The 25,197-nt window shown below is 64.4% G+C and overlaps 1 protein-coding gene across 1 annotated transcript; it reads left to right on the top strand.

The window, feature by feature from the left end:
* LOC131574487 (plasma membrane calcium-transporting ATPase 3-like) lies at nucleotides 1-25,017 on the top strand. Its single transcript, XM_058828957.1, has 21 exons — nucleotides 1-152; nucleotides 997-1,153; nucleotides 2,599-2,796; nucleotides 3,704-3,961; nucleotides 4,810-4,935; nucleotides 5,704-5,832; nucleotides 6,934-7,110; nucleotides 8,736-8,950; nucleotides 9,765-10,007; nucleotides 12,256-12,497; nucleotides 13,722-13,956; nucleotides 14,606-14,791; nucleotides 15,814-15,901; nucleotides 16,492-16,598; nucleotides 17,389-17,580; nucleotides 18,707-18,920; nucleotides 19,988-20,199; nucleotides 22,552-22,659; nucleotides 23,713-23,865; nucleotides 24,702-24,771; nucleotides 24,803-25,017. The coding sequence occupies exons 2-21, from the start codon at nucleotides 1,003-1,005 to the stop codon at nucleotides 25,015-25,017; spliced, it is 3,519 nt and encodes a 1,172-aa protein (XP_058684940.1). The 5' UTR covers nucleotides 1-152; nucleotides 997-1,002.
* Nucleotides 25,018-25,197: the final 180 nt, after the last annotated feature.

Below are 25,197 nucleotides of genomic sequence, written 5' to 3'. Positions count from 1 at the left end.
GTCACTGGTGTCGCGCTGGTGTCCCCGGGGGGGCGGGGCCGCTGCCCGCTGTCCCCTCAGGTGTCCCCGCTGTCCCCAGGTGTGGCCCGGGCAGGGGGGGCGGCCGGGCCCCCCCCGGCGAGACCCCCCCCAGGCCCCGCCAGCGCTGACAGGTGAGGGGCGGTGGCGGTGGCGCTGTCCCCGTGTCCCCAGGGCTGTCCCCAAGCCCCCAGCGCTGTCCCCGTGTCCCCAGCGCTGTCCCCAAGCCCCCAGTGGTGTCCCCAGCGCTGTCCCCGTGTCCCCAGGGCTGTCCCCAAGTCCCCAATGGTGTCCCCAGGGCTGTCCCCAAGCCCCCAGAGCTGTCCCTGTGTCCCCAGGGCTGTCCCCGTGTCCCCCTCGGTGTCCCCATTGCTGTCCCCCGCCCCGCTTTTGGTCCCTCCTGCTGTCCCCAAGCTGTGCTCGGTGTCCCCCGGCTCTGAAATGTGTCCCCAAGCCCCCAGTCGTGTCCCCAGGGCTGTCCCCGTGTCCCCAGCGCTGTCCCCAAACCCTGAGCGCTGTCCCCAAACCCTGAGCGCTGTCCCCAGTGCTGGCCAGCGCTGTCCCCAAGCCCCCAGTGGTGGCACCAGCCCTGTCGCGCTGTCCCCAGCAGTGTCCCCGTGTCCCCACGGCTGTCCCCGTGTCCCTGTCCCCTGTCCCCAAGGCTGTCCCCGTGTCCCCAGAGCTGTCCCCTGTCCCCAGGCCGCCGTGGGGGACGCCGGGGGGGTTTCGGGCTGTCCCCAAGGCTGTCCCCTGTCCCTGTCCCCGTGTCCCCAAGGCTGTCCCCGTGTCCCCAGCAGTGTCCCCTGTCCCCAGGCCGCCATGGGGGACGCCGGGGGGGGTTTCGGGCTGTCCCCTGTCGCTGTCCCCGTGTCCCCAGAGCTGTCCCCTGTCCCCAGGCCACCATGGGGGACGCCGGGGGGGGTTTCGGGCTGTCCCCAAGGCTGTCCCTGTGTCCCCATCAGTGTCCCCTGTCCCCAGGCCGCCATGGGGGACGCCGGGGGGGGTTTCGGGCTGGCGGTGCCGGAGCTGCGGGCGCTGATGGAGCTCCGGGGCTCCGAGGCGCTCCTGAGGCTGCAGCGGGACCTGGGGGGGGTCCCGGGGCTCTGCCGCCGCCTGCGCACCTCCCCCACCGACGGTGAGACCCCCGGGACCCCCGGGACCCTCCTGAGACCCCCTCGGGACCCCCCAGAACCCGCCCCGACACCCCCAGACTCCCTCATTGCCCTGGAAACCCTCGGGAACCGCCCCTGGTGCTCCCGAAACTCCCCAAAAACCACCTGGGACCCCCAAAAACCACCTGGGACCCCCCCCGGAACCACCTGGGACCCCCAAAAACCACCTGGGACCCCCAAAAACCACCTGGGACCCCCGGAACCACCTGGGACCCCCGGAACCACCTGGGACCCCCCCCGGAACCACCTGGGACCCCCGGAACCACCTGGGACCCCCAAAAACCACCTGGGACCCCCCGGAACCACCTGGGACCCCCAAAAACCACCTGGGACCCCCAAAAACCACCTGGGACCCCCCCCGGAACCACCTGGGACCCCCAAAAACCACCTGGGACCCCCTCCGGAACCACCTGGGACCCCCAAAAACCACCTGGGACCCCCCGGAACCACCTTGGACCCCCAAAAACCACCTGGGACCCCCCCCAGAACCACCTGGGACCCCCCAGAACCCGCCCCGACACCCCCAGACTCCCTCATTGCCCTTGGGAAACCCTCGGTTGTTCATGGGGGTGACACCCGTGTCCCCAGGGCTGTCCCAGTGTCCCCGGGGTGGCCGTGGGGGTGACAGGGGTGTCCCCAGGCTGTCCCCAGGGCTGTCCCAGTGTCCCCAGGGCTGTCCCAGTGTCCCCGGGGTGGCCGTGGGGGTGACAGGGGTGTCCCCAGGCTGTCCCCAGGGCTGTCCCAGTGTCCCCAGGGCTGTCCGGGTGTCCCCAGGTTGTCCCCAGGGGTGACACCCGTGTCCCCAGGGCTGTCCCAGTGTCCCCAGGGCTGTCCGGGTGTCCCCAGGCTGTCCCCAGGGGTGACACCCGTGTCCCCAGGGCTGTCCGGGTGTCCCCAGGCTGTCCCCAGGGCTGTCTGGGTGTCCCCAGGCTGTCCCCAGGGGTGACACCCGTGTCCCCAGGGCTGTCCGGGTGTCCCCAGGCTGTCCCCAGGGGTGACACCCGTGTCCCCAGGGCTGTCCGGGTGTCCCCAGGCTGTCCCCAGGGGTGACACCCGTGTCCCCAGGGCTCTCTGGGTGTCCCCAGGCTGTCCCCAGGGGTGACACCCGTGTCCCCAGGGCTGTCCGGGTGTCCCCAGGCTGTCCCCAGGGGTGACACCCGTGTCCCCAGGGCTCTCTGGGTGTCCCCAGGCTGTCCCCAGGGCTGTCTGGGTGTCCCCAGGCTGTCCCCAGGGGTGACACCCGTGTCCCCAGGGCTGTCCGGGTGTCCCCAGGCTGTCCCCAGGGGTGACACCCGTGTCCCCAGGGCTGTCTGGGTGTCCCCAGGCTGTCCCCAGGGGTGACACCCGTGTCCCCAGGGCTGTCTGGGTGTCCCCAGGCTGTCCCCAGGGGTGACACCCGTGTCCCCAGGGCTGTCCGAGGGTCCCCCGGAGCTGGAGCGGCGCCGCCGGGCGTTCGGCCGGAACTGGATCCCCCCGCGGCGCCCCAAGAGCTTCGCGGCGCTGGTGTGGGAGGCCCTGCAGGACGTCACCCTCGTCATCCTCGAGGTGGCCGCGCTCGTGTCCCTCGGGCTGTCCTTCTACGCCCCCCCCGGCGCCGCCGATGAAGGTGACACCTCTGTCCCCACGGGCCTGGCACTGTGTCCCTGTCCCCAGCTCTGTCCCCTGTCCCCAGCTCTGTCCCCTGTCCCCAACTCTGTCCCCTGTCTTCATCCCTCTGTCCCCTGTCCCCGTGTCCCTGTCCCCAGCTCTGTCCCCTGTCCCCATCCCCGTGTCCCCTGTCCCTGTCCCCATCCCTGTGTCCCTGTCCCCGTGTTCCTGTCCCCAGCTCTGTCCCCATCCCCGTGTCCCCTGTCCCCTGTCCCTGTGTTCCTGTCCCCATCCCTGTGTCCCCATCCCTGTGTCCCCATCCCTGTGTCCCCATTCCTGTGTCCCCTGTCCCCTGTCCCTGTGTTCCTGTCCCCATCCCCATGTCCCTGTCCCCTGTCCCCATCCCCTGTCCCCTGTCCCCGTGTCCCTGTCCCCTGTCCCTGTGTCTCCTGTCCCCATCCCCATGTTCTTGTCCCCAACTCTGTCCCCAGCTCTGTCCCCTGTCCCCTGTCCCCATCCCCTGTCCCCGTCCCCGTGTTCCTGTCCCCAGCTCTGTCCCTGCCCCCCAATCCCTGTCCCCCGTGTCCTCACATGTGTCACCTCTGTCCCCACACCGTCCCCATGTGTGTCACCGTGTCCCCAGCCGGTGCCCCCCCATGTCCCCAGGGGTGTCACCCATGTCCCCAGGGGTGTCCCCAGGGGTGTCCCCCGTGTCCCCACTGATGTCCCCCGTGTCCCCACATGTCCCCAGAGTGCGGGCAGCTCTCGGGGGGCTCTGAGGACCCCGGAGAGGCCGAGGCCGGGTGGATCGAGGGCGCTGCCATCCTGCTGTCGGTGGTGTGCATGGTCTGGGGTGTCCCCCATGTCCCCAGGGGTGTCACCCCGTGTCCCCACATGTCCCCACTGATGTCCCCTGGTGTCCCCAGCGTGCGGGCAGCTCTCGGGGGGCTCTGAGGACCCCGGTGAGGCCGAGGCCGGGTGGATCGAGGGCGCTGCCATCCTGCTGTCGGTGGCGTGCGTGGTGCTGGTGACGGCGTCCAACGACTGGAGCAAGGAGCGGCAGTTCCGGGGGCTGCAGAGCCGCCTGGAGCGCGAGCAGCGCGTGGCCGTCCTGCGCGGGGGACACCTGGCACAGGTGCCCGTGGCCGAGCTGGTGGTGGGGGACGTGGTGCAGGTGAAGTACGGTGAGTGGGGGAGGGGGGGGGGTCACCTGTGTCATTGTTCTTGTGTCACTGGCGCTGTGTCACCTGTGTCACCTGTGTCACCTGTGTCACCTGTGTCATTGTTCTTGTGTCATTGGTGCTGTGTCACCTGTGTCACCTGTGTCATTGTTCTTGTGTCGCTGGCACTGTGTCACCTGTGTCACCTGTGTCACCTGTGTCATTGTTCTTGTGTCATTGGCGCTGTGTCACCTGTGTCACCTGTGTCACCTGTGTCAGCTGTGTCACCTGTGTCACCATCCCTGTGTCACCTGTGTCACCTGTGTCACCTGTGTCATTGGCATTGTGTCACCTGTGTCACCTGTGTCGTTCTTGTGTCACCTGTGTCACTGTTTCTGTGTCACCTGAGTCACTGTCCCTGTGTCCCCGTCCCCTGTCCCCCTCCTGATGTCATCCCCGTGTCCCCATCCCCGTGTCCTCTCGTGTCCCCACAGCCCAGGGGACACCCCAGGGTCACCCCATGACCCACCACAGAGTCCCAATGACCCCCAGGTGACCCCCAGGTGACCCCCATGACCCCCATGACCCCCAGGTGACCCCCCCGACCCTGCTGACCCCCAGGTGACCCCCCTGACCCCCCATGACCCCCAGGTGACCCCCCTGACCCCGCTGACCCCCAGGTGACCCCCAGGTGACCCTCATGACCCCCCCTGACCCCGCTGACCCCCAGGTGACCCCCCTGACCCCCCATGACCCCCAGGTGACCCCCCTGACCCCCCATGACCCCCCCATGAACCCCAGGTGACCCCCAGGTGACCCCCCTGACCCCCCATGACCCCCAGGTGACCCCCATGACCCCCCATGACCCCCAGGTGACCTCCTGCCGGCCGATGGGGTCCTGATCCAGGGCAGTGACCTCAAGATCGACGAGAGCGCCCTGACCGGGGAGAGTGACCACGTGCGCAAGGGCCCGGACAGAGACCCCCTGCTGCTGTCGGGTGAGGGGCGTGGGGACCCCGGGTGACCCCTGGGTGACCTCTGGGGACCCCTGGGTGACCCCTGGAGACACCTGGGTGACCCCTGGGTGACCCCTGGAGACACCTGGGTGACCCCTGGGGACCACACAGTGACCTCTGGAGACCCCTGGAGACACCTGGGTGACCCCCGGGTGACCCCTGGGTGACCCCTGGAGACACCTGGGTGACCCCTGGGTGACCCCTGGGTGACCCCTGGGGCTGACCCCCCGGTGACCCCTGGGTGACCCCTGGAGACACCTGGGGCTGACCCCCGGGGGACCCCTGGGTGACCCCTGGGAGACCCCTGGGGCTGACCCCCGGGGGACCCCTGGGTGACCCCTGCTGACCCCCAGGGGACCCCGATGTCCCCGTGTGACCCCTGGGTGACCCCTGGAGACCTCTGGAGACCCCTGGGTGACCCCTGGGGACCCTGGGTGACCCCTGGGTGAACCTTGGTGACCCCTGGGGACCCCTGAGGGAGCCTGGTGACCCCTGGATGACTCTGGGTGACCCTGGGTGACCCCTGGAGACCCCTGGGTGACCCCAAGGTCCCCTGGTGACCCCTGGAGACCCCTGGGTGACCCCTGGGTGACCCCTGAGGGAGCCTGGTGACCCCTGGGGACCCCTGAGGGAGCCTGGTGACCCCTGGGGACCCCTGAGGGAGCCTGGTGACCCCTGGGTGACCCCGTGTGACCCCTCAGTGACCCCTCAGTGACCCCTCAGTGACCCCGGTGTCCCCGGTGTCCCCAGGCACGCACGTCATGGAGGGCTCGGGCAGGATGGTGGTGACGGCCGTGGGGGTGAACTCGCAGAGCGGAATCATCTTCACCCTGCTGGGGGCTGCGGGGGACACCGAGGAGGGCGGAGGGGACAGGAGAGGTGACACGGGGGGCTGGGGTGTCCCCAAGGGGGGTGGCACCGGGGGTGTCCCCAAGGAAGGTGGCACCGGGGGTCTGTGGTGGTTTTGGGGGGGTCTGGGGGTGGCACCGGGGGTGTCCCCAGGCTGGGGGTGGCACCGGGGGTGTCCCCAGGCTGGGGGTGGCACTGGGGGGGGTTGGTGACCCTGTGGGCTTTGTCACCTTCTGTCCCCGAGGGTCTCCCGTGTGCCCAGAGCCCTCTGTGCCCTCTGTCCCCTCTGTCCTTCTGTGCCCTCTGTCCCTCTGTCCCCTCTGTCCTTCTGTCCATTCCCTCTGTCCCCAAATCTCCCCCATGTCCCTGAGAGCTCCAGACTCCTCTGTCCCCTCTGTCCCCTCTGTCCCCTCTGTCCCCTCTGCCCTCTCTGTCCCCTCTGTCCCCTCTGTCCCCTCTGCCCTCTCTGTCCCTCTGTCCCCTCTGTCCCTCTGTGCCCTCTGTCCTTCTGTCCCTCTGTCCCCTCTGTCCCTCTGTCCCCTCTGTCCCCTCTGCCCTCTCTGTCCCCTCTGTCCCCTCTGTCCCCTCTGTCCCTCTGTCCCTCTGTCCTCTCTGTCCTTCTGTCCCCTCTGTCCCTCTGTCCCTCTGTCCCCCTCTGTCTCTCTGTCCCTCTGTCCCCTCTGTCCTTCTGTCCTTCTGTCCATTCCCTCTGTCCCCAAATCTCCCCCATGTCCCTGAGAGCTCCAGACTCCTCTGTCCCTCTGTCCCCTCTCTGTCCCCTCTCTGTCCCCCGCTGTCCCCGATGTCCCCTGTCTGTCCCCTGATGTCCCCCCGCTGTCCCCGATGTCCCCTGATGTCCCCCCCGCTGTCCCCGCTGTCCCCCGATGTCCCCTGTCTGTCCCCCCCTGATGTCCCCTCTCTGTCCCCGCTGTCCCCTCTCTGTCCCCGCTGTCCCCTCAGTGTCCCCCCCCGATGTCCCCCCGCTGTCCCCGCTGTCCCCTCAGTGTCCCCCCCGCTGTCCCCGCTGTCCCCGCTGTCCCCTCAGTGTCCCCCCCCGATGTCCCCCCGCTGTCCCCGCTGTCCCCTCAGTGTCCCCCCCCGGTGTCCCCTCTCTGTCCCCGCTGTCCCCAGGCCCCCGGCCGGACCCTGCGGTGGCCGTGGAGCTGCAGCCGCTGCGCAGCGCCGAGGGGGGAGGGGACAGCGCCGAGGGTCCGGGGGGGCCGCGACCCCCCCGGGGGGACCCCAAGAAGGAGAAATCCGTGCTCCAGGCCAAGCTGACCCGGCTGGCCCTGCAGATCGGGAAGGCAGGTGGGCACCGGGGGGGGGTCCCCAAATCCGGGGGGACACGGGGGTGGGGACACTGGGGACATGGCCTGAGGGGTGGGGACACGGCCTGAGGGGTGGGGACCCTGGGGACATGACCTGAGGGGTGGGGACACGGCCCTGAGGGGTGGGGACACTGGGGACACATCCTGAGGGGTGGGGACACTGGGGACACGGCCTGAGAGGTGGGGACATTTCCTGAGGGGTGGGGACACCGGGGACATGGCCTGAGGGGTGGGGACCTTGGGGACATGGCCTGAGGGCTGGGGACACTGGGGACATGGCCTGAGGGGTGGGGACCTTGGGGACATGGCCTGAGGGCTGGGGACACTGGGGACATGGCCTGAGGGGTGGGGACCTTGGGGACATGGCCTGAGGGCTGGGGACACTGGGGACATGGCCTGAGGGGTGGGGACACGGCCTGAGGGGTGGGGACACTGGGGACACATCCTGAGGGCTGGGGACACTGGGGACATGGCCTGAGGGGTGGGGACATGGCCTGACGGGTGGGGACACATCCTGAGGGCTGGGGACACTGGGGACGTGTCCTGAGGGGTGGGGACACTGGGGACATGGCCTGAGGGGTGGGGACACGGCCCTGAGGTGACCCCAAGGAGAAACGGGCACCCCAGACCAACTGACCACAGAGACTGGGGGTCCCCAATGGGGGGACAGGGGGGTGGGGACACTGAGGACACGTCCTGAGGGGTGGGGACCCTGGGGACATGGCCTGAGGGGTGGGGACACTGCAGAAAGGTGGGGGACACGACCCTGAGGTGACCCCAGACCAACTGACCACACAGATTGGGGGTCCCAAATGAGGGGACAGGGGGTTGGGGACCTTGAGGACATGTCCTGAGGGGTGGGGACATGTCCTGAGGGGTGGGGACGTGACCTAAGGGCTGGGGACCTTGGGGACGTGTCCTGAGGGGTGGGGACACTGCGGAAAGGTTGGGGACACATCCCCAAGATGACCCTGAGAAGGACAAACAGGTTCCCCAGACCAACTGACCACACAGATTGGGGGTCCCCAATGGGGGGACAGGGGGTTGGGGACCTTGGGGACGTGTCCTGAGGGGTGGGGACACTGCAGAAAGGTTGGGGACACAGTCCTGAGGTGACCCCAAGGACAAATGGGCACCCCAGACCAACTGACCACGCAGATTGGGGGTCCCAAATGGGGGACAGGGGGTTGGGGACATTGGGGACATTTCCTGAGGGGTGGGGACCCTGGGGACATGTCCTGAGGGGTGGGGACACTGCAGAAAGGTGGGGGACACGACCCTGAGGTGACCCCAGACCAACTGACCACACAGATTGGGGGTCCCAAATGGGGGGACAGGGGGTTGGGGACACTGGGGACATTTCCTGAGGGTTGGGGACACATCCTGAGGGTTGGGGACATGACCCTGAGGTGACCCCGGACCCAACTGACCACACAAACCGGGGTGACCCCAAGGAGGGGACGGGGGGTTGGGGACACTGAGGACACGTCCTGAGGGTTGGGGACGTGACCCCGAGGTGACCCCAGACCCAACCCGGGGTGACCCCCACGAGAGGACACCCCCGGGGCCACCTCAGCGCCGCGTCCCCACCCCGTCCCCTGCCAGGCCTGGCCATGTCGGCCGTCACCGTCATCATCCTCGTCCTTTACTTCGTCATCGACACCTTCGTGGTGCAGGGCCGGCCCTGGCTGGCCGAGTGCGCCCCCGTTTACGTCCAGTACTGGGTCAAGTTCTTCATCATCGGTGTCACCGTGCTGGTGGTGGCCGTCCCCGAGGGGCTCCCGCTGGCCGTCACCATCTCGCTGGCCTATTCCGTCAAGGTCTGTCCGTCCGTCCGTCTGTCCATGGCCGTGTCCGTCCACCCGCTCCCGTTTCTCCTCCTTTTCCCACCTTCAGCTCCGTTTGCCCCCCTGGTTTTCTCATTTTGTCCCCTTTTTTCCTGTTTTTTCCCATTTTTTTCCCCATTTTTCCCCATTTTTTTCCTAATTTTTTCCCCTATTTTTCTTGTTTTTTCTCATTTTTTTCTCATTTTTTCCTATTTTTTCTCATTTTTTCCCATTTTTTTTCCCATTTTTTTCCTATTTTTCTCTCATTTTTTTCCCCATTTTTTCCCCATTTTTTTTCTCATTTTTCCCCTATTTTTCTTGTTTTTTCCCATTTTTTCTCTCTTTTTTCTCATTTTTTTTCCAGTTTTTTCTCATTTTTTTCCATTTTTCCCCCTTTTCCCCCCGTTTTTTCCCATTTCCCCCCTTTTCCACCCCAGAAAACGATGAAGGACCACAACCAGCTCCCAATTCCCCCCAATTCCCCCCAATTTACCCCATTTTTTTTGCCATTCTCCCCATTTTCCTCCCATTTTTTCCCATTTTTCCCCATTTTCCCCCCGTTTTTTCCCATTTTTTCCCATATTCCCCATTTCCCCCCATTTTTCCCACTTTCCCCCTTTTCCACCCCAGAAAATGATGAAGGACAACAACCAGCTCCAAATTTCCCCCAATTTCCCCCCCAATATTCCCAATTTTCCCCCATTTTTTCCCCCAATATCCCCATTTTCCCCCTGTTTTTTCCCCCAATTTTCCCATTTTCCCCCCTTTTCCCCCCATTTTTTCCCACTTTCCCCCTTTTCCACCCCAGAAAATGATGAAGGACAACAACCTGGTGCGTCACCTGGACGCGTGCGAGACGATGGGCAGCGCCACGGCGATCTGCTCGGACAAGACGGGGACGCTGACCACGAATCGCATGACGGTGGTGCAGGCGTTCCTGGGGGGCTCCCACTTCAGCCGCCCCCCGCCCCCCTCGGCCCTGCCGCCCCCCACCCTGGAGCTGCTGGGCCAGGCCATCGCCATCAACAGCGCCTACACCAGCAAGATACTGGTGAGGGCAACTGGGAGCACTGGGAGGCACTGGGAGGGATTTTTGGGATTCTTTGGGGGTTTTTTTTGGGTTTTTTGGGGGGTTTTGGGGGGATTTGGGGGGTTTTTGGGGGGTTATTCATTGAGGCCATCGCCATCAACAGCGCCTACACCAGCAAGATACTGGTGAGGGCAACTGGGAGCACTGGGAGGGATTTTGGGGGATTTTTGGGATTTTTTGGGGGTTTTTTTGGGGTTTTTTTGGGGGGTTTGGGGGGGATTTGGGGGGTTTTTGGGGGGGTTTTGGGTTCAGGCCATCGCCATCAACAGTGCCTACACCAGCAAGATACTGGTGAGGGCAACTGGGAGCACTGGGAGCACTGGGAGGCACTGGGAGGGGGTTTTGAGGGGATTTGGGGGGGTTTTGGGGGGATTTGGGGGGCATTTGGGGGGGGGTTTGGGGTTTTTTTGGGTTTTTTTGGGGGGTTTTGGGTTCAGGCCATTGCCATGAACAGCGCCTACACCAGCAAGATACTGGTGAGGGCAACTGGGAGCACTGGGAGGGATTTTGGGGGATTTTTGGGATTTTTTGGGGGATTTTTTTTGGGTATTTTTGGGTTTTTTGGGGGGGGTTTTGGGGGGATTTGGGGGGTTTTTTGGGGGGTTTTGGGTTGAGGCCATCGCCATCAACAGCGCCTACACCAGCAAGATACTGGTGAGGGCAACTGGGAGCACTGGGAGGCACTGGGAGGGATTTTTGGGATTTTTTGGGGTTTTTTTTTGGGTTTTTTGGGAGGTTTTGGGGGGATTTGGGGGGTTTTTGGGGGGGTTTTGGGTTCAGGCCATCGCCATCAACAGCGCCTACACCAGCAAGATACTGGTGAGGGCAACTGGGAGCACTGGGAGGCACTGGGAGGGATTTTTGGGATTTTTTGGGGGGGGTTTGGGGGGTTTTTGGGGGGTTTCAGGGGGATTTGGGGGGTTTTTGGGGGGTTATTCATTGAGGCCATTGCCATCAACAGCGCCTACACCAGCAAGATACTGGTGAGGGCAACTGGGAGCACTGGGAGGCACTGGGAGGGGGTTTGGGGGATTTTTGGGATTTTTTGGGGGATTTTTTGGGGGTTTTTTTGGTTTTTTGGGGGAGTTTTGGGGTTTTTTTGGGTTTTTTTGGGGGGTTTTGGGTCGAGGCCATCGCCATCAACAGCGCCTACACCAGCAAGATACTGGTGAGGGCAACTGGAAGCACTGGGAGGCACTGGGAGATACTGGGAGGGGATTTTGGGGGGGATTTGGGGGGTTTGGGGTCTCTGGTGTGACACTAACGGGGGTCTCTGTGCCCCCTTTGTGTGCCCCCACCCCCTTTACCTGCCCCGCCCCCTTTACCTGCCCCACCCCCTTCACCTCCCCCTTCACCTGCCCCACCCCCTTTACCTGCCCCGCCCCCTCACCTGCCCCACCCCCTTCACCTGCCCCACCCCCTTCACCTGCCCCACCCTCACCTGCCCCACCTTTACCTGCCCCACCCTCACCTGCCCCACCCTCACCTGCCCCACCTTTACCTGCCCCACCCTCACCTGCCCCACCCTCACCTGCCCCACCCCCTTCACCTGCCCCACCTTTACCTGCCCCCCACCCTCACCTGCCCCACCCCCTTTACCTGCCCCACCCCCTTCACCTGCCCCACCCTCACCTGCCCCACCCTCACCTGCCCCACCCCCTTCACCTGCCCCACCGTCACTTGCCCCACCCTCACCTGCCCCCCAACTCCATCCCCGCCCCCCTCACCTGCCCCACCCCCTTCACCTGCCCCACCTGTCCCTGCCCCCACCCTCACCTGCCCCCCAACTCCATCCCCGCCCCCTCCCACCTGCCCCCCCGCCCCCTTTACCTGCCCCATCCTCACCTGCCCCCCACCCCCCTCACCTGCCCCACCCCCTTCACCTGCCCCACCCTCACCTGCCCCACCCTCACCTGCCCCCCACCCTTCACCTGCCCCACCCCCTTTACCTGCCCCACCCCCTTCACCTGCCCCACCCTCACCTGCCCCACCCTCACCTGCCCCACCTTTACCTGCCCCCCACCCTCACCTGCCCCACCCCACCTTCACCTGCCCCCCACCTTTCCCTGCCCCGCCCCCCTCACCTGCCCCCCACCACCCTCACCTGCCCCCCACCTTTCCCTGCCCCACCCCCTTCACCTGCCCCACCTTTCCCTGCCCCCCACCCTCTCCTGCCCCACCTGTCCCTGCCCCCCCCGTGCCCCCCCAGCCCCCCGAAGCCCCCGGGGCCCTCCCTCGCCAGGTGGGCAACAAGACCGAGTGTGCCCTGCTGGGGCTGGCGCTGGCCCTGGGCCGTGACCCCGAGGCCGAGCGGGCTCAGGTGCCCGAGGATCACCTGGTCAAGGTGTTCACCTTCAACTCCGAGCGCAAATCCATGAGCACCGTCCTGCGCCGGCCCGGCGGCGGCTACCGGCTCTTCTGCAAGGGAGCGTCCGAGATGGTGCTGCGCAGGTGAGGGGACACCTGGGGACAGGTAGGGACACCTGGGGATACCTGGGGACAGCTGGGGATACCTGGGGACAGCTGGGGATACCTGAGATACACCTGGGGACAGCTGGGGACACCTGGGGACAGGTAGGGACACCTGGGGACAGCTGGGGACACCTGGGGACACCTGGGGGCAACTGGGGATACCTGGGGACACCTGGGGACACCTGGGGACAGCTGGGGACAGCTGGGGACACCTGGGGACAGCTGGGGACACCTGGGGACACCTGAGATACACCTGGGGACACCTGGGGACACCTGGGGACACCTGGGGGCAACTGGGGATACCTGGGGACACCTGGGGACAGCTGGGGATACCTGGGGACACCTGAGATACACCTGGGGACACCTGGAGACAGCTGGGGATACACCTGGGGGCACCTGGACGCAGCTGGAGACACCTGAGATACACCTGAGAATACCTGGGGACACCCCCTGACCCCTGTGTCCCACCTGACCCACCTGTATCTCACCTGTGTCTCACCTGTCCCTCACCTGTCCCAGGTGTGTCTCACCTGTCTCACCTGTCCCTCACCTGTCCCAGGTGTGTGTCACCTGTCTCACCTGTCCCCAGGTGTGTCTCACCTGTCCCTCACCTGTCTCACCTGTCCCAGGTGTGTCTCAGCTGTCTCACCTGTCCCTCACCTGTCCCCAGGTGTGTCTCACCTGTCCCTCACCTGTCTCACCTGTCCCAGGTGTGTCTCACCTGTCCCTCACCTGTCTCACCTGTCCCTCACCTGTCTCACCTGTCCCAGGTGTGTCTCACCTGTCCCTCACCTGTCTCACCTGTCCCTCACCTGTCTCACCTGTCCCAGGTGTGTCTCACCTGTCTCCCCTGTCCCAGATGTGTCTCTCCTGGACACCCAGGGGTCTCACCTGTCTCCCCTGTCCCAGGTGTGTCTCACCTGTCCCTCACCTGTCTCCCCTGTCCCAGGTGTGTCTCACCTGTCTCCCCTGTCCCAGGTGTGTCTCACCTGTCCCTCACCTGTCTCACCTGTCCCAGGTGTGTCTCACCTGTCCCTCACCTGTCTCCCCTGTCCCAGGTGTGTCTCACCTGTCCCTCACCTGTCTCCCCTGTCCCAGGTGTGTCTCACCTGTCTCCCCTGTCCCAGGTGTGTCTCACCTGTCCCTCACCTGTCTCCCTGTCCCAGGTGTGTCTCACCTGTCTCACCTGTCTCCCTGTCCCAGGTGTGTGTCTCTCCTGGACGCGCAGGGCTCCCCGCGGTTGCTCTCAGGTGTGGAGCGGGAGGAGCTGCTGCGGCGCGTGGTGGAGCCGATGGCGGGGGGGGGGCTGCGGACCCTCGCCCTCGCCTTCCGCGACTTCCCCCCCCGGCCCGAGCCCACCTGGGACAACGAGGCCGCCGTGGTGGGGGAGCTCACCTGTATCGGCATCGTGGGCATTGAGGACCCCGTCAGACCCGAGGTGGGGACACTGGGGACACCTTGGGGACATTGGGGACATTGGGGGCACTGGGGACATTGGGGGGACATTGGGGACATTGGGGACATTGGGGACATTGGGGGGACATTGGGGGGAGCTCACCTGTATCGGCATTGTGGGCATCGAGGACCCCGTCAGACCCGAGGTGGGGACACCAGGGGGACATTGGGGACATTGGGGACATTGGGGACATTGGGGACATTGGGGGCACTGGGGACACTGGGGACACTGGGGACACGGGGGGGACATTGGGGACATTGGGGACATTGGGGACACTGGGGACATTGGGGACATTGGGGACACTGGGGACACTGGGGACACTGGGGACACTGGGGACATTGGGGACACTGGGGACACGGGGGGGACATTGGGGACATTGGGGACAGGGGGGCGGCACTCGGGGGGACACTGGGGACACTCAGGGGACACTCGGGGGACATCGGGGGACACTGGGGACATTGGGGACACCGGGGGACACTCGAGGGGACACGGGGGGGACACTGGGGACACCGGGGGACACTCGAGGGGACACGGGGGGACACTCGAGGGGACACGGGGGGACATTGGGGACATCGGGGGACACTCGAGGGGACACGGGGGGGGGACACTCGGGGACAGGCGCGTGCCGCAGGTGCCCGAGGCCATCCGGAAGTGCCAGCGCGCGGGGATCACGGTCCGGATGGTGACAGGCGACAACCTGGACACGGCGCGCGCCATCGCCACCAAGTGCGGGATCCTCCCCCCGGGCGGCGGCGGCGACGGGATCTGCCTGGAGGGGAAAGAGTTCAACCGGAGAATACGGAACGAGCGCGGGGAGGTGATACTGGGAGCACTGGGAGGGACTGGGAGGGACTGGGGGGTCACTGGGGGTCACTGGGGGTCACTGGGGGTCACTGGGGGTCACTGGGGGGTCACTGGGGGTCACGGGATCTGCCTGGAGGGGAAAGAGTTCAACCGGAGAATACGGAACGAGCGCGGGGAGGTGATACTGGGATGGACTGGGAGGGACTGGGAGGGACTGGGATGGACTGGGAGGGACTGGGAGGGGGATTGGGGGGCACTGGGGGGCACTGGGGGGCACTGGGGGGCACTGGGGGGTCACTGGGGGGCACTGGGGGTCACTGGGGGTCACTGGATCTGCCTGGAGGGGAAAGAGTTCAACCGGAGAATACGGAACGAGCACGGGGAGGTGATACTGGGATGGACTGGGAGCACTGGGAGGGACTGGGAGGGACTGGGATGGACTGGGATGGACTGGGGGACACTGGGGGTCACTGGGGGGTCACTGGGGGGTCACTGGGGGGTCACTGGGGGGTCACTGGGGGTCACTGGGTGGTCACTGGATCTGCCTGGAGGGGAAAGAGTTCAACCGGAGAATACGGAACGAGCGCGGGGAGGTGATACTGGGAGCACTGGGATGGACTGGGATGGACTGGGGGTCACTGGGGGTCACTGGATCTGCCTGGAGGGGAAAGAGTTCAACCGGAGAATATGGAACGAGCGCGGGGAGGTGATACTGGGATGGACTGGGATGGACTGGGGGGCACTGGGAGGGACTGGGAGCACTGGGATGGACTGGGAACACTGGGGGGCACTGGGAGCACTGGGAGGGGGTCTCTGGGGGGGTCTCCTGGGGGTCTCAAACCCCCCCAGGTGGAGCAGGAGCACCTGGCCAAGGTGTGTGGGGACGTTCTGGGGTGGCTCAGGTGACCCTGAGGGGTCTTTTCGGGGTCCCTGGGGGTCTCGGGGTCCCTGAGGGTCTCGGGGGGGTTTTGGGGGGGTGTTTGGGGGTCTCAGGGGGGTCCCCGGGGGTCTCACCCCCTCCCCAAACCCCCCCAGGTGGAGCAGGAGCGCCTGGACAAGGTGTGGCCCAAGCTGCGGGTCCTGGCGCGCTCATCGCCCACCGACAAACACACCTTGGTCAAAGGTGGGAATTTGGGGAGGGGTCCCGGGGTGGGGATTTGGGGAGGGGTCCCGGGGTTGGGATTTGGGGAGGGGTCCCAGGGTGTGAATTTGGGGAGGGGTCCCGGGGGTGTGGATTTGGGGAGGGGTCCCAGGCTGGGAATTTGGGGAGGGGGCTGTGCCGGAGGGTGTGGATTTGGGGAGGGGTCCCGGGGTCGGGTGGATTTGGGGAGGGGTCCCGGGGGTGTGGATTTGGGGAGGGGTCCCAGGCTGGGAATTTGGGGAGGGGGCTGTGCCGGAGGTTGGGGATTTGGGGAGGGGTCCCGGGGTGGGAATTTGGGGAGGGGGCTGTGCCGGAGGGTGTGAATTTGGGGAGGGGTCCCGGGGGTGGGGATTTGGGGAGGGGGCTGTGCCGGAGGGTGTGAATTTGGGGAGGGGGCTGTGCCGGAGGGTGTGGATTTGGGGAGGGGTCCCAGGGTGTGGATTTGGGGAGGGGTCCCGGGGGGGTGTGAATTTGGGGAGGGGTCCCGGGGGTGTGGATTTGGGGAGGGGTCCCGGGCTGGGAATTTGGGGAGGGGGCTGTGCCGGAGGGTCCGCAGCCCCCCACCCTCGCAGGGATCATCGAGAGCACCCTCGGGGGGCAGCGCCAGGTGGTCGCGGTCACCGGCGATGGCACCAACGACGGCCCCGCCCTCAAAAAGGCCGACGTGGGGTTCGCCATGGTAACGCCCCCTCCCCAAATTGGGACCTCGGGACCCCTCCTCAAATTGGGACCTCGTGACCACTCCTCAAATTGGGACCTTGGGACCCTGCCCCAAATTGGGACCTCGGGACCCCTCCCCAAATTGGGACCCTGCCCCGAATTGGGACCACAGGACCCCTCCTCAAATTGGGACCTTGGGACCCCTCCTCAAATTGGGACCCTGCCCCGAATTGGGACCTCGGGACCCCTCCTCAAATTGGGACCCCTGCCATGAATTGGGACCTTGGGACCCCTCCTCAAATTGGGACCTCGGGACCCCTCCTCAAATTGGGACCCTGCCCCGAATTGGGACCTCGGGACCCCTCCTCAAATTGGGACCCCTGCCATGAATTGGGACCTTGGGACCCCTCCTCAAATTGGGACCTCGGGACCCCTCCTCAAATTGGGACCCCCGCCACGAATTGGGACCCCCACCCCGAATTGGGACCCCGCCACGAATTGGGATCCACTCCCCGAAATTGGACCCCCTCCCCAAATTGGGACCCTGACTCGAATTGGGACCCCCGCCCCAAAATGGGGACCCTGGGAGCCCCTCCCCTGATTGGGACCCCTCCTCAAAATGGGGTCACCTGTGGTCACCTGGGGTCACCTGGGGGTCACCTGGGGTCACCTTGGGGATCTACCACAGGGGATCTACCATCTTCCTCATCCTTGTGGTCACCTGGGGGTTACCTGTGGTCACCTGGGGGTCACCTGTGGTCACCTTGGGGTCACCTGGGGGTCAGCTGGTGTCACCTGTGGTCCCCCAGGGCATCGCGGGCACGGACGTGGCCAAGGAGGCCTCGGACATCATCCTGACCGACGACAACTTCTCCAGCATCGTCAAGGCCGTCATGTGGGGCCGCAACGTCTACGACAGCATCGCCAAGTTCCTGCAGTTCCAGCTGACCGTCAACGTGGTGGCCGTCATCGTGGCCTTCACCGGCGCCTGCGTCACGCAGGTGAGCTCACCTGGACAGGGGGGACACGGGGGGAGATCACCTGGACAGGGGGGACACCATGGGGAGATCACCTGGACAGGGGGGACACGAGGGGAGATCACCTGGAGAGGGGGGACACCATGAGGAGATCACCTGGACAGGTGGGACACCATGAGGAGATCACCTGGACAGGTGGGACATGGGGGGAGATCACCTGGAGAGGGGGGACACCATGAGGAGATCACCTGGACAGGTGGGACACCATGGGGAGATCACCTGGACAGGTGGGACATCATGAGGAGATCACCTGGACAGGGGGGACATGGGGGGAGATCACCTGGACAGGTGGGACATCATGAGGAGATCACCTGGACAGGGGGGACATGGGGGGAGATCACCTGGACAGGTGGGACACCATGAGGAGATCACCTGGAGAGGTGGGACACGGGGGGAGGTCACCTGAACAGGTGGGACATGGAGGGGAGATCATCTGGACAGGGGGGACACCATGGGGAGATCACCTGGACAGGGGGGACACGGGGGGAGATCACCTGGACAGGTGGGACACCATGAGGAGATCACCTGTCTCACTTGTCCCACCTGTCTCACCTGTCCCATCTCACCTGTCCCACCTGATCTCACCTGTCTCACCTGTCCCATCTCACCTGTCCCATCTCACCTGTCTCACCTGTCCCACCTGTCCAGGACTCTCCCCTGAAGGCGGTGCAGATGCTGTGGGTGAACCTCATCATGGACACCTTGGCCTGTCCCACCTGTCCCACCTGTCCCATCTCACCTGATCTCACCTGTCCCACCTGTCCCATCTCACCTGTCCCACCTGTCTCACCTGTCCAGGACTCTCCCCTGAAGGCGGTGCAGATGCTGTGGGTGAACCTCATCATGGACACCTTGGCCTGTCCCACCTGTCCCATCTCACCTGTCCCATCTCACCTGATCTCACCTGTCCCACCTGATCTCACCTGTCCCATCTCACCTGTCCAGGACTCTCCCCTGAAGGCGGTGCAGATGCTGTGGGTGAACCTCATCATGGACACCTTGGCCTGTCCCACCTGTCCCATCTCACCTGTCTCACCTGTCCCACCTGTCCCACCTGTCCCACCTGATCCCACCTGTCTCACCTGTCCAGGACTCTCCCCTGAAGGCGGTGCAGATGCTGTGGGTGAACCTCATCATGGACACCTTGGCGTCGCTGGCTCTGGCCACGGAGCCGCCCACGGAGGCGCTGCTGCTGCGCCGGCCCTACGGCCGCGACCACCCTCTGGTGTCCGGCACCATGCTGCGCAACATCCTGGGCCACGCCCTCTACCAGCTGCTGGTCATCTTCACCCTGCTCTTCGCTGGTCAGTGCTCAGCGGGGTCACCTGGGGTCATCTGGGGTCACCTGGGGTCACCTGGGGTCATCTGGGGTCATGGGGACATGGTGGGGACATCCTGGGCCACGCCCCCTGCCAGCTGCTGGTCATCTTCACCCTGCTCTTCGCTGGTCAGTGCTCAGCGGGGTCACCTGGAGTCACCTGGGGTCACCTGGGGTCACCTGGGGTCACCTGGGGTCACCTGGGGTAATCTGGGGTCATCTGGGGTCACCTGGGTCATGGGGACATGGTGGGGACATCCTGGGCCACGCCCTCTACCAGCTGCTGGTCATCTTCACCCTGCTCTTCGCTGGTCAGTGGTCAGCGGGGTCACCTGGGGAGGGGTCACAGAGCCACGGCTGTGTCCCCACGAGTGTCCCCAAATGTCCCCAATGTCCCCAATGTCCCAATGTCCCCGGTGTCCCCAGGGGTGTCCCCAATGTCCCCAATGTCCCCAATGTCCCCAATGTCCCCAGGGGTGTCCCCAATGTCCCCAATGTCCCCAATGTCCCCAATGTCCCCAATGTCCCCAGTGTCCCCGGTGTCCCCAGGTGAGCGGCTGTTTGACATCGACAGTGGCCGCGGTGCCCCCTTGCACGCGCTGTCCCCAGGGGTGTCCCAGTGTCCCTGAGGGTGTCCTGGTGTCCCCATGTCCCTGAGGGTGTCCCCATGGGTGTCCCCAATGTCCCCAGGGGTGTCCCCAATGTCCCCAATGTCCCCAATGTCCCCGATGTCCCCGGTGTCCCCAGGTGAGCGGCTGTTTGACATCGACAGTGGCCGCGGTGCCCCCCTGCATGCGCTGTCCCCATGGGTGTCCTGGTGTCCCCGTGTCCCCATGGGTGTCTCTGTGTCCCCAGGGGTGTCCCCATGTCCCCAGGGGTGTCCCCAATGTCCCCAATGTCCCCAATGTCCCGATGTCCCCGGTGTCCCCAGGTGAGCGGCTGTTTGACATCGACAGTGGCCGCGGGGCCCCCCTGCACGCGCTGTCCCCACGGGTGTCCCCAGGGGTGTCCCCGTGTCCCCAGGGGTGTCCCCAATGTCCCCGGTGTCCCCAGGTGAGCGGCTGTTTGACATCGACAGTGGCCGCGGTGCCCCCCTGCACGCGCCGCCCTCCGAGCACTTCACCATCATCTTCAACACCTTCGTGCTGATGCAGCTCTGCAACGAGCTCAACGCGCGCAAGCTGCACGGCGAGAGGAACGTCTTCGGGGGGGTCTGCGGGAACCCCACCTTCTGTGGGATTGTCCTGGGCACCTTCATCGTGCAGGTAACACACCTGAACACACCTGAGATACACCTGAACACACCTGAGATACACCTGAGATACACCTGAACACACCTGAGATACACCCAGTGAGGGTTTGGGGTGTGGGAACGTCTTCGGGGGGGTCTGCGGGAACCCCACCTTCTGTGGGATCGTCCTGGGGACCTTCATTGTGCAGGTAACACACCTGAGATACACCTGGGTACACCTGGGGGTACACCTGAACACACCTGAGATACACCTGAACACACCTGAGATACACCCAGTGAGGGTTTGGGGTGTGGGAACGTCTTCGGGGGGGTCTGCGGGAACCCCACCTTCTGTGGGATCGTCCTGGGGACCTTCATCGTGCAGGTAACACACCTGGGGGTACACCTGAACACACCTGGGGACACCTGAGATACACCTGAACACACCTGAGATACACCTGAACACACCTGAGATACACCCAGTGAGGGTTTGGGGTATGGGAACGTCTTCGGGGGGGTCTGCGGGAACCCCACCTTCTGTGGGATCGTCCTGGGCACCTTCATCGTGCAGGTAACACACCTGGGGGTACACCTGGGTACACCTGAACACACCTGAGATACACCTGGGTACACCTGAACACACCTGAGATACACCTGAACACACCTGAGATACACCCAGGGGGGTTTGGGGTATGGGAACGTCTTCGGGGGGGTCTGCGGGAACCCCACCTTCTGTGGGATCGTCCTGGGGACCTTCATCGTGCAGGTAACACACCTGAGATACACCTGGGTACACCTGAACACACCTGAGATACACCTGAACACACCTGAGATACACCTGAACACACCTGGGATACACCCAGGGGGGTTTGGGGTGTGGGAACGTCTTCGGGGGGGTCTGCGGGAACCCCACCTTCTGTGGGATCGTCCTGGGGACCTTCATCGTGCAGGTAACACACCTGAGATACACCTGAGATACACCTGAACACACCTGAGATACACCTGAACACACCTGAGATACACCTGAACACACCTGAACACACCTGAACACACCTGAGATACACCTGAACACAGCTGAACACACCTGAGATACACCTGAACACACCTGAACACACCTGAACACACCTGAACACACCTGAGATACACCTGAACACACCTGAGATACACCCAGGAGGGTTTGGGGTATGGGAACGTCTTCGGGGGGGTCTGCGGGAACCCCACCTTCTGTGCCATCGTCCTGGGCACCTTCATCGTGCAGGTAACACACCTGGGGGTACACCTGGGTACACCTGAACACACCTGGGTACACCTGAACACACCTGAGATACACCTGAACACACCTGAGATACACCCAGTGAGGGTTTGGGGTGTGGGAACGTCTTCGGGGGGGTCTGCGGGAACCCCACCTTCTGTGGGATCGTCCTGGGGACCTTCATCGTGCAGGTAACACACCTGGGGGTACACCTTGGGGTACACCTGGGTACACCTGAGATACACCTGAACACACCTGGGATACACCCAGTGAGGGTTTGGGGTGTGGGAACGTCTTCGGGGGGGTCTGCGGGAACCCCACCTTCTGTGGGATTGTCCTGGGGACCTTCATCGTGCAGGTAACACACCTGGGGGTACACCTGAACACACCTGGGGACACCTGAACATACCTGAGATACACCTGGGTACACCTGAACACACCTGAGATACACCTGAGATACACCTGAACACACCTGAACACACCTGGGTACACCTGAGTGCACTGGGGATACATCTGGGGATACACCTGGCTACACCTGGAGACAGCTGGGAACATCTGGGGACACACCTGGGGACATGGAGGTGTCTGGGGGGTCTCCGGGGGGTGCCCAGGTGTCCCCAGGTGTGTCCAGGTGTGTCCAGGTGTCCCCAGGTGTCCCCAGGTGTGTCCAGGTGTGTCCCCAGGTGTCCCCAGGTGTGTCCCCAGGTGTGTCCCCAGGTGTCCCCAGGTGTCCCCAGGTGTGTCCCCAGGTGTCCCCAGGTGTCCCCAGGTGTGTCCCCAGGTGTCCCCAGGTGTGTCCAGGTGTGTCCAGCTGTCCCCAGGTGTCCCCAGGTGTGTCCCCAAGTGTCCCCAGGTGTCCCCAGGTGTCCCCAGGTGTGTCACCTGTCTCTCCGCAGGTGTTGATTGTGCAGTTTGGGGGGTGTCAGGGTGTATCCAGGTGTGTCCCCAGGTGTCCCCAGGTGTGTCCAGGTGTGTCCAGCTGTCCCCAGGTGTCCCCAGGTGTGTCCCCAAGTGTCCCCAGGTGTCCCCAGCTGTCCCCAGGTGTCCCCAGGTGTATCCAGGTGTCCCCAGGTGTCCCCAGGTGTGTCCAGCTGTCCCCAGGTGTCCCCAGGTGTGTCACCTGTCTCTCCCCAGGTGTTGATTGTGCAGTTTGGGGGGAAGCCGTTCAGCTGCTCCCCCCTCAGTGCTGAGCAGTGGCTCTGGTGCCTCTTCGTGGGCGTGGGGGAGCTCGTCTGGGGGCAGGTACGGAGACCCCAGACCCAAATGGGACCCCTGACCCAATTGGGACCCCTGACCCAAATCAGACCCCTGACCCAAATCAGACCCCTGACCCCAATGGGACCCCAGACCCAAATCAGACCCCAGACCCAAATCAGACCCCTGACCCCAATGGGACCCCAGACCCAAATCAGACCCCTGACCCCAATGGGACCCCAGACCCAAATGGGACCCCAGACCCAAATTGGGACCCCAGACCCAAATGGGACCCCAGACCCAAATCAGACCCCAGACCCAAATCAGACCCCTGACCCCAATGGGGACCCCCACCCAGGGAACCCCCAGACCCACTGACCCCTGAGTGACCCCTGGGTGACCCCTGGGTGACCCCACTGACCCCTGGGTGACCCCTGGGTGCCCCCACTGATCCCTGAGTGCCCCCAGTGACCCCTGGGTGCCCCCAATGACCCCTGGGTGACCCCTGGGTGCCCCCACTGATCCCTGAGTGCCCCCAGTGACCCCTGGGTGCCCCAATGACCCCTGAGTGACCCCTGGGTGCCCCCAGTGACCCCTGGGTGCCCCCCAGGTCCTGGTCAGTGTCCCCGGGGGTCCGCAGTGTCCGGTGGCTCTCGGTGGCCGGAGGGCTCGGACCCCGCTGACCCCTGAGTGACCCCTGGGTGCCCCACTGATCCCTGGGTGACCCTGGGTGCCCCCAGTGACCCCTGGGTGACCCCTGGTGACCCCAATGACCCCTGGGTGACCCCTGGGTGCCCCCCAGGTCCTGGTCAGTGTCCCCAGGGGTCCGCAGTGTCCCAGTGGCTCTCGGTGGCCGGAGGGCTCGGACCCCGCTGACCCCTGAGTGACCCCTGGGTGACCCCTGGGTGCCCCCAGTGACCCCTGGGTGACCCCTGGGTGCCCCCCAGGTCCTGGTCAGTGTCCCCGGGGGTCCGCAGTGTCCCGGTGGCTCTCGGTGGCCGGAGGGCTCGGACCCCGCTGACCCCTGAGTGACCCCTGAGTGCCCCCAGTGACCCCTGGGTGACCCCTGGGTGCCCCCAGTGACCCCTGGGTGCCCCCCAGGTCCTGGTCAGTGTCCCCGGGGGTCCGCAGTGTCCCGGTGGCTCTCGGTGGCCGGAGGGCTCGGACCCCGCTGACCGCTCCGAGCTGGACGCGGCCGAGCTGCGCCGGGGGAAGGTTCTGTGGGTCAGGGGCTTGAGCCGCATCCAGACCCAGGTGAGGAGACCCCTCCCCAAAATAAACCCCCCCCAAAAATTCCCTTTCATCCCCAAAAATTCCAGGGAGGGAAAAAAATCCCAAAATCCAAATTTGGGAATTCCCAGGGGAAAAAATGGGGGAAAAATGGGGAAAAAAATGGGGCGTTTGGGGTCTTTTAGGGGAGGATTTTGGGGTTTGATTTAGGGGAGGGGTCTCCTGCCCCTCCCCCCCCCCCCCCCAAATCCTTCTATTTTAACCCCAAATTTGGGATTTTTGTGGAAATTTGGGGGAAATTTGGGGATTTTTGTGGGAAATTTGGGGATTTTTGTGGAAATTTTGGGGATTTTTGTGGAAATTTGGGGATTTTTGTGGGAAATTTCGGGATTTTTGGGGAAAATTTGGGGATTTTGGGGGAAATGTGGGGATTTTGGGGGAAATGTGGGGATTTTTGTGGAAATTTTGGGATTTTTGGGGGAAATTTTGGGATTTTTGGGGGAAATTTGGGGATTTTTGTGGAAATTTGGGGATTTTGTGGAAATTTGGGGATTTTTGTGGAAATTTGGGGATTTTGGGGGAAATTTGGGGATTTTTGTGGAAATTTGGGATTTTTGGGGGAAATTTTGAGATTTTTGTGGAAATTTGGGAATTTTGGGGAAATTTGGGAGTTTTTTAGGGGGGGGTCTCAATTTAGGGGTGATTAAACTGAGATTTTTTTTAATGAGGGTGGGGGTCCCTTTATATTTTTGGGGTGTCCCCCCCCAAATAGGGATTAAAAACCCCGCGATTTTTTTTTGGGGGGGGTCCTTGATATTTTCACGCCCCCCCCTCACTCCCTTTTCCCCTCCCCCCCCCAGATGAGGGTGGTCCGCGCCTTCCGCAGCAATTTGGGGGGGGGTCCCCCCCCTTTGGCCCGTCCGGAGCCGCCCCCCCTGGGGCTGGTTTTGGGGGGGGGGGGGTCCTTTCGGGGTGCCCCCCCACGCCGAGCTGATTTTCGGGGACACCCGGGACATTCCCCTCATCGACGACACCGACGCCGAGAGCGAAGCCCCCCCGATCCGCCCCTCCCCCCGCCCCGCCCCTCCCCCCCCCAACCGCAACAACAACCACCGGGCGCCCCTCCCCCCCCCGCCCCTCCCCCCCCGCCTCCACAGCCTCGAGACCTCGCTCTGAGCTGGGGGGGGGGGGAGGGGAAAAGGGGGGGGGGGACCCCAAAATTTTCACACCCCCCCCCTTAAATTTGGGACCCCCCCTCAAATTTGGACCCCCCCCCTCAAATTTGGGTGCCCCTCCTTAAATTGGGGACCCCCCCTCAAATTTGGGACCCCCCCTTTAAATTTGGGAGCCCCTCCA

Source organism: Poecile atricapillus, unplaced genomic scaffold (assembly GCF_030490865.1).
Source record: "Poecile atricapillus isolate bPoeAtr1 unplaced genomic scaffold, bPoeAtr1.hap1 scaffold_349, whole genome shotgun sequence".
Classification (NCBI taxonomy): domain Eukaryota; kingdom Metazoa; phylum Chordata; class Aves; order Passeriformes; family Paridae; genus Poecile; species Poecile atricapillus.
Note: the sequence above shows the minus strand (reverse complement) of the source record. Positions and strands in the feature narration are given on the sequence as shown.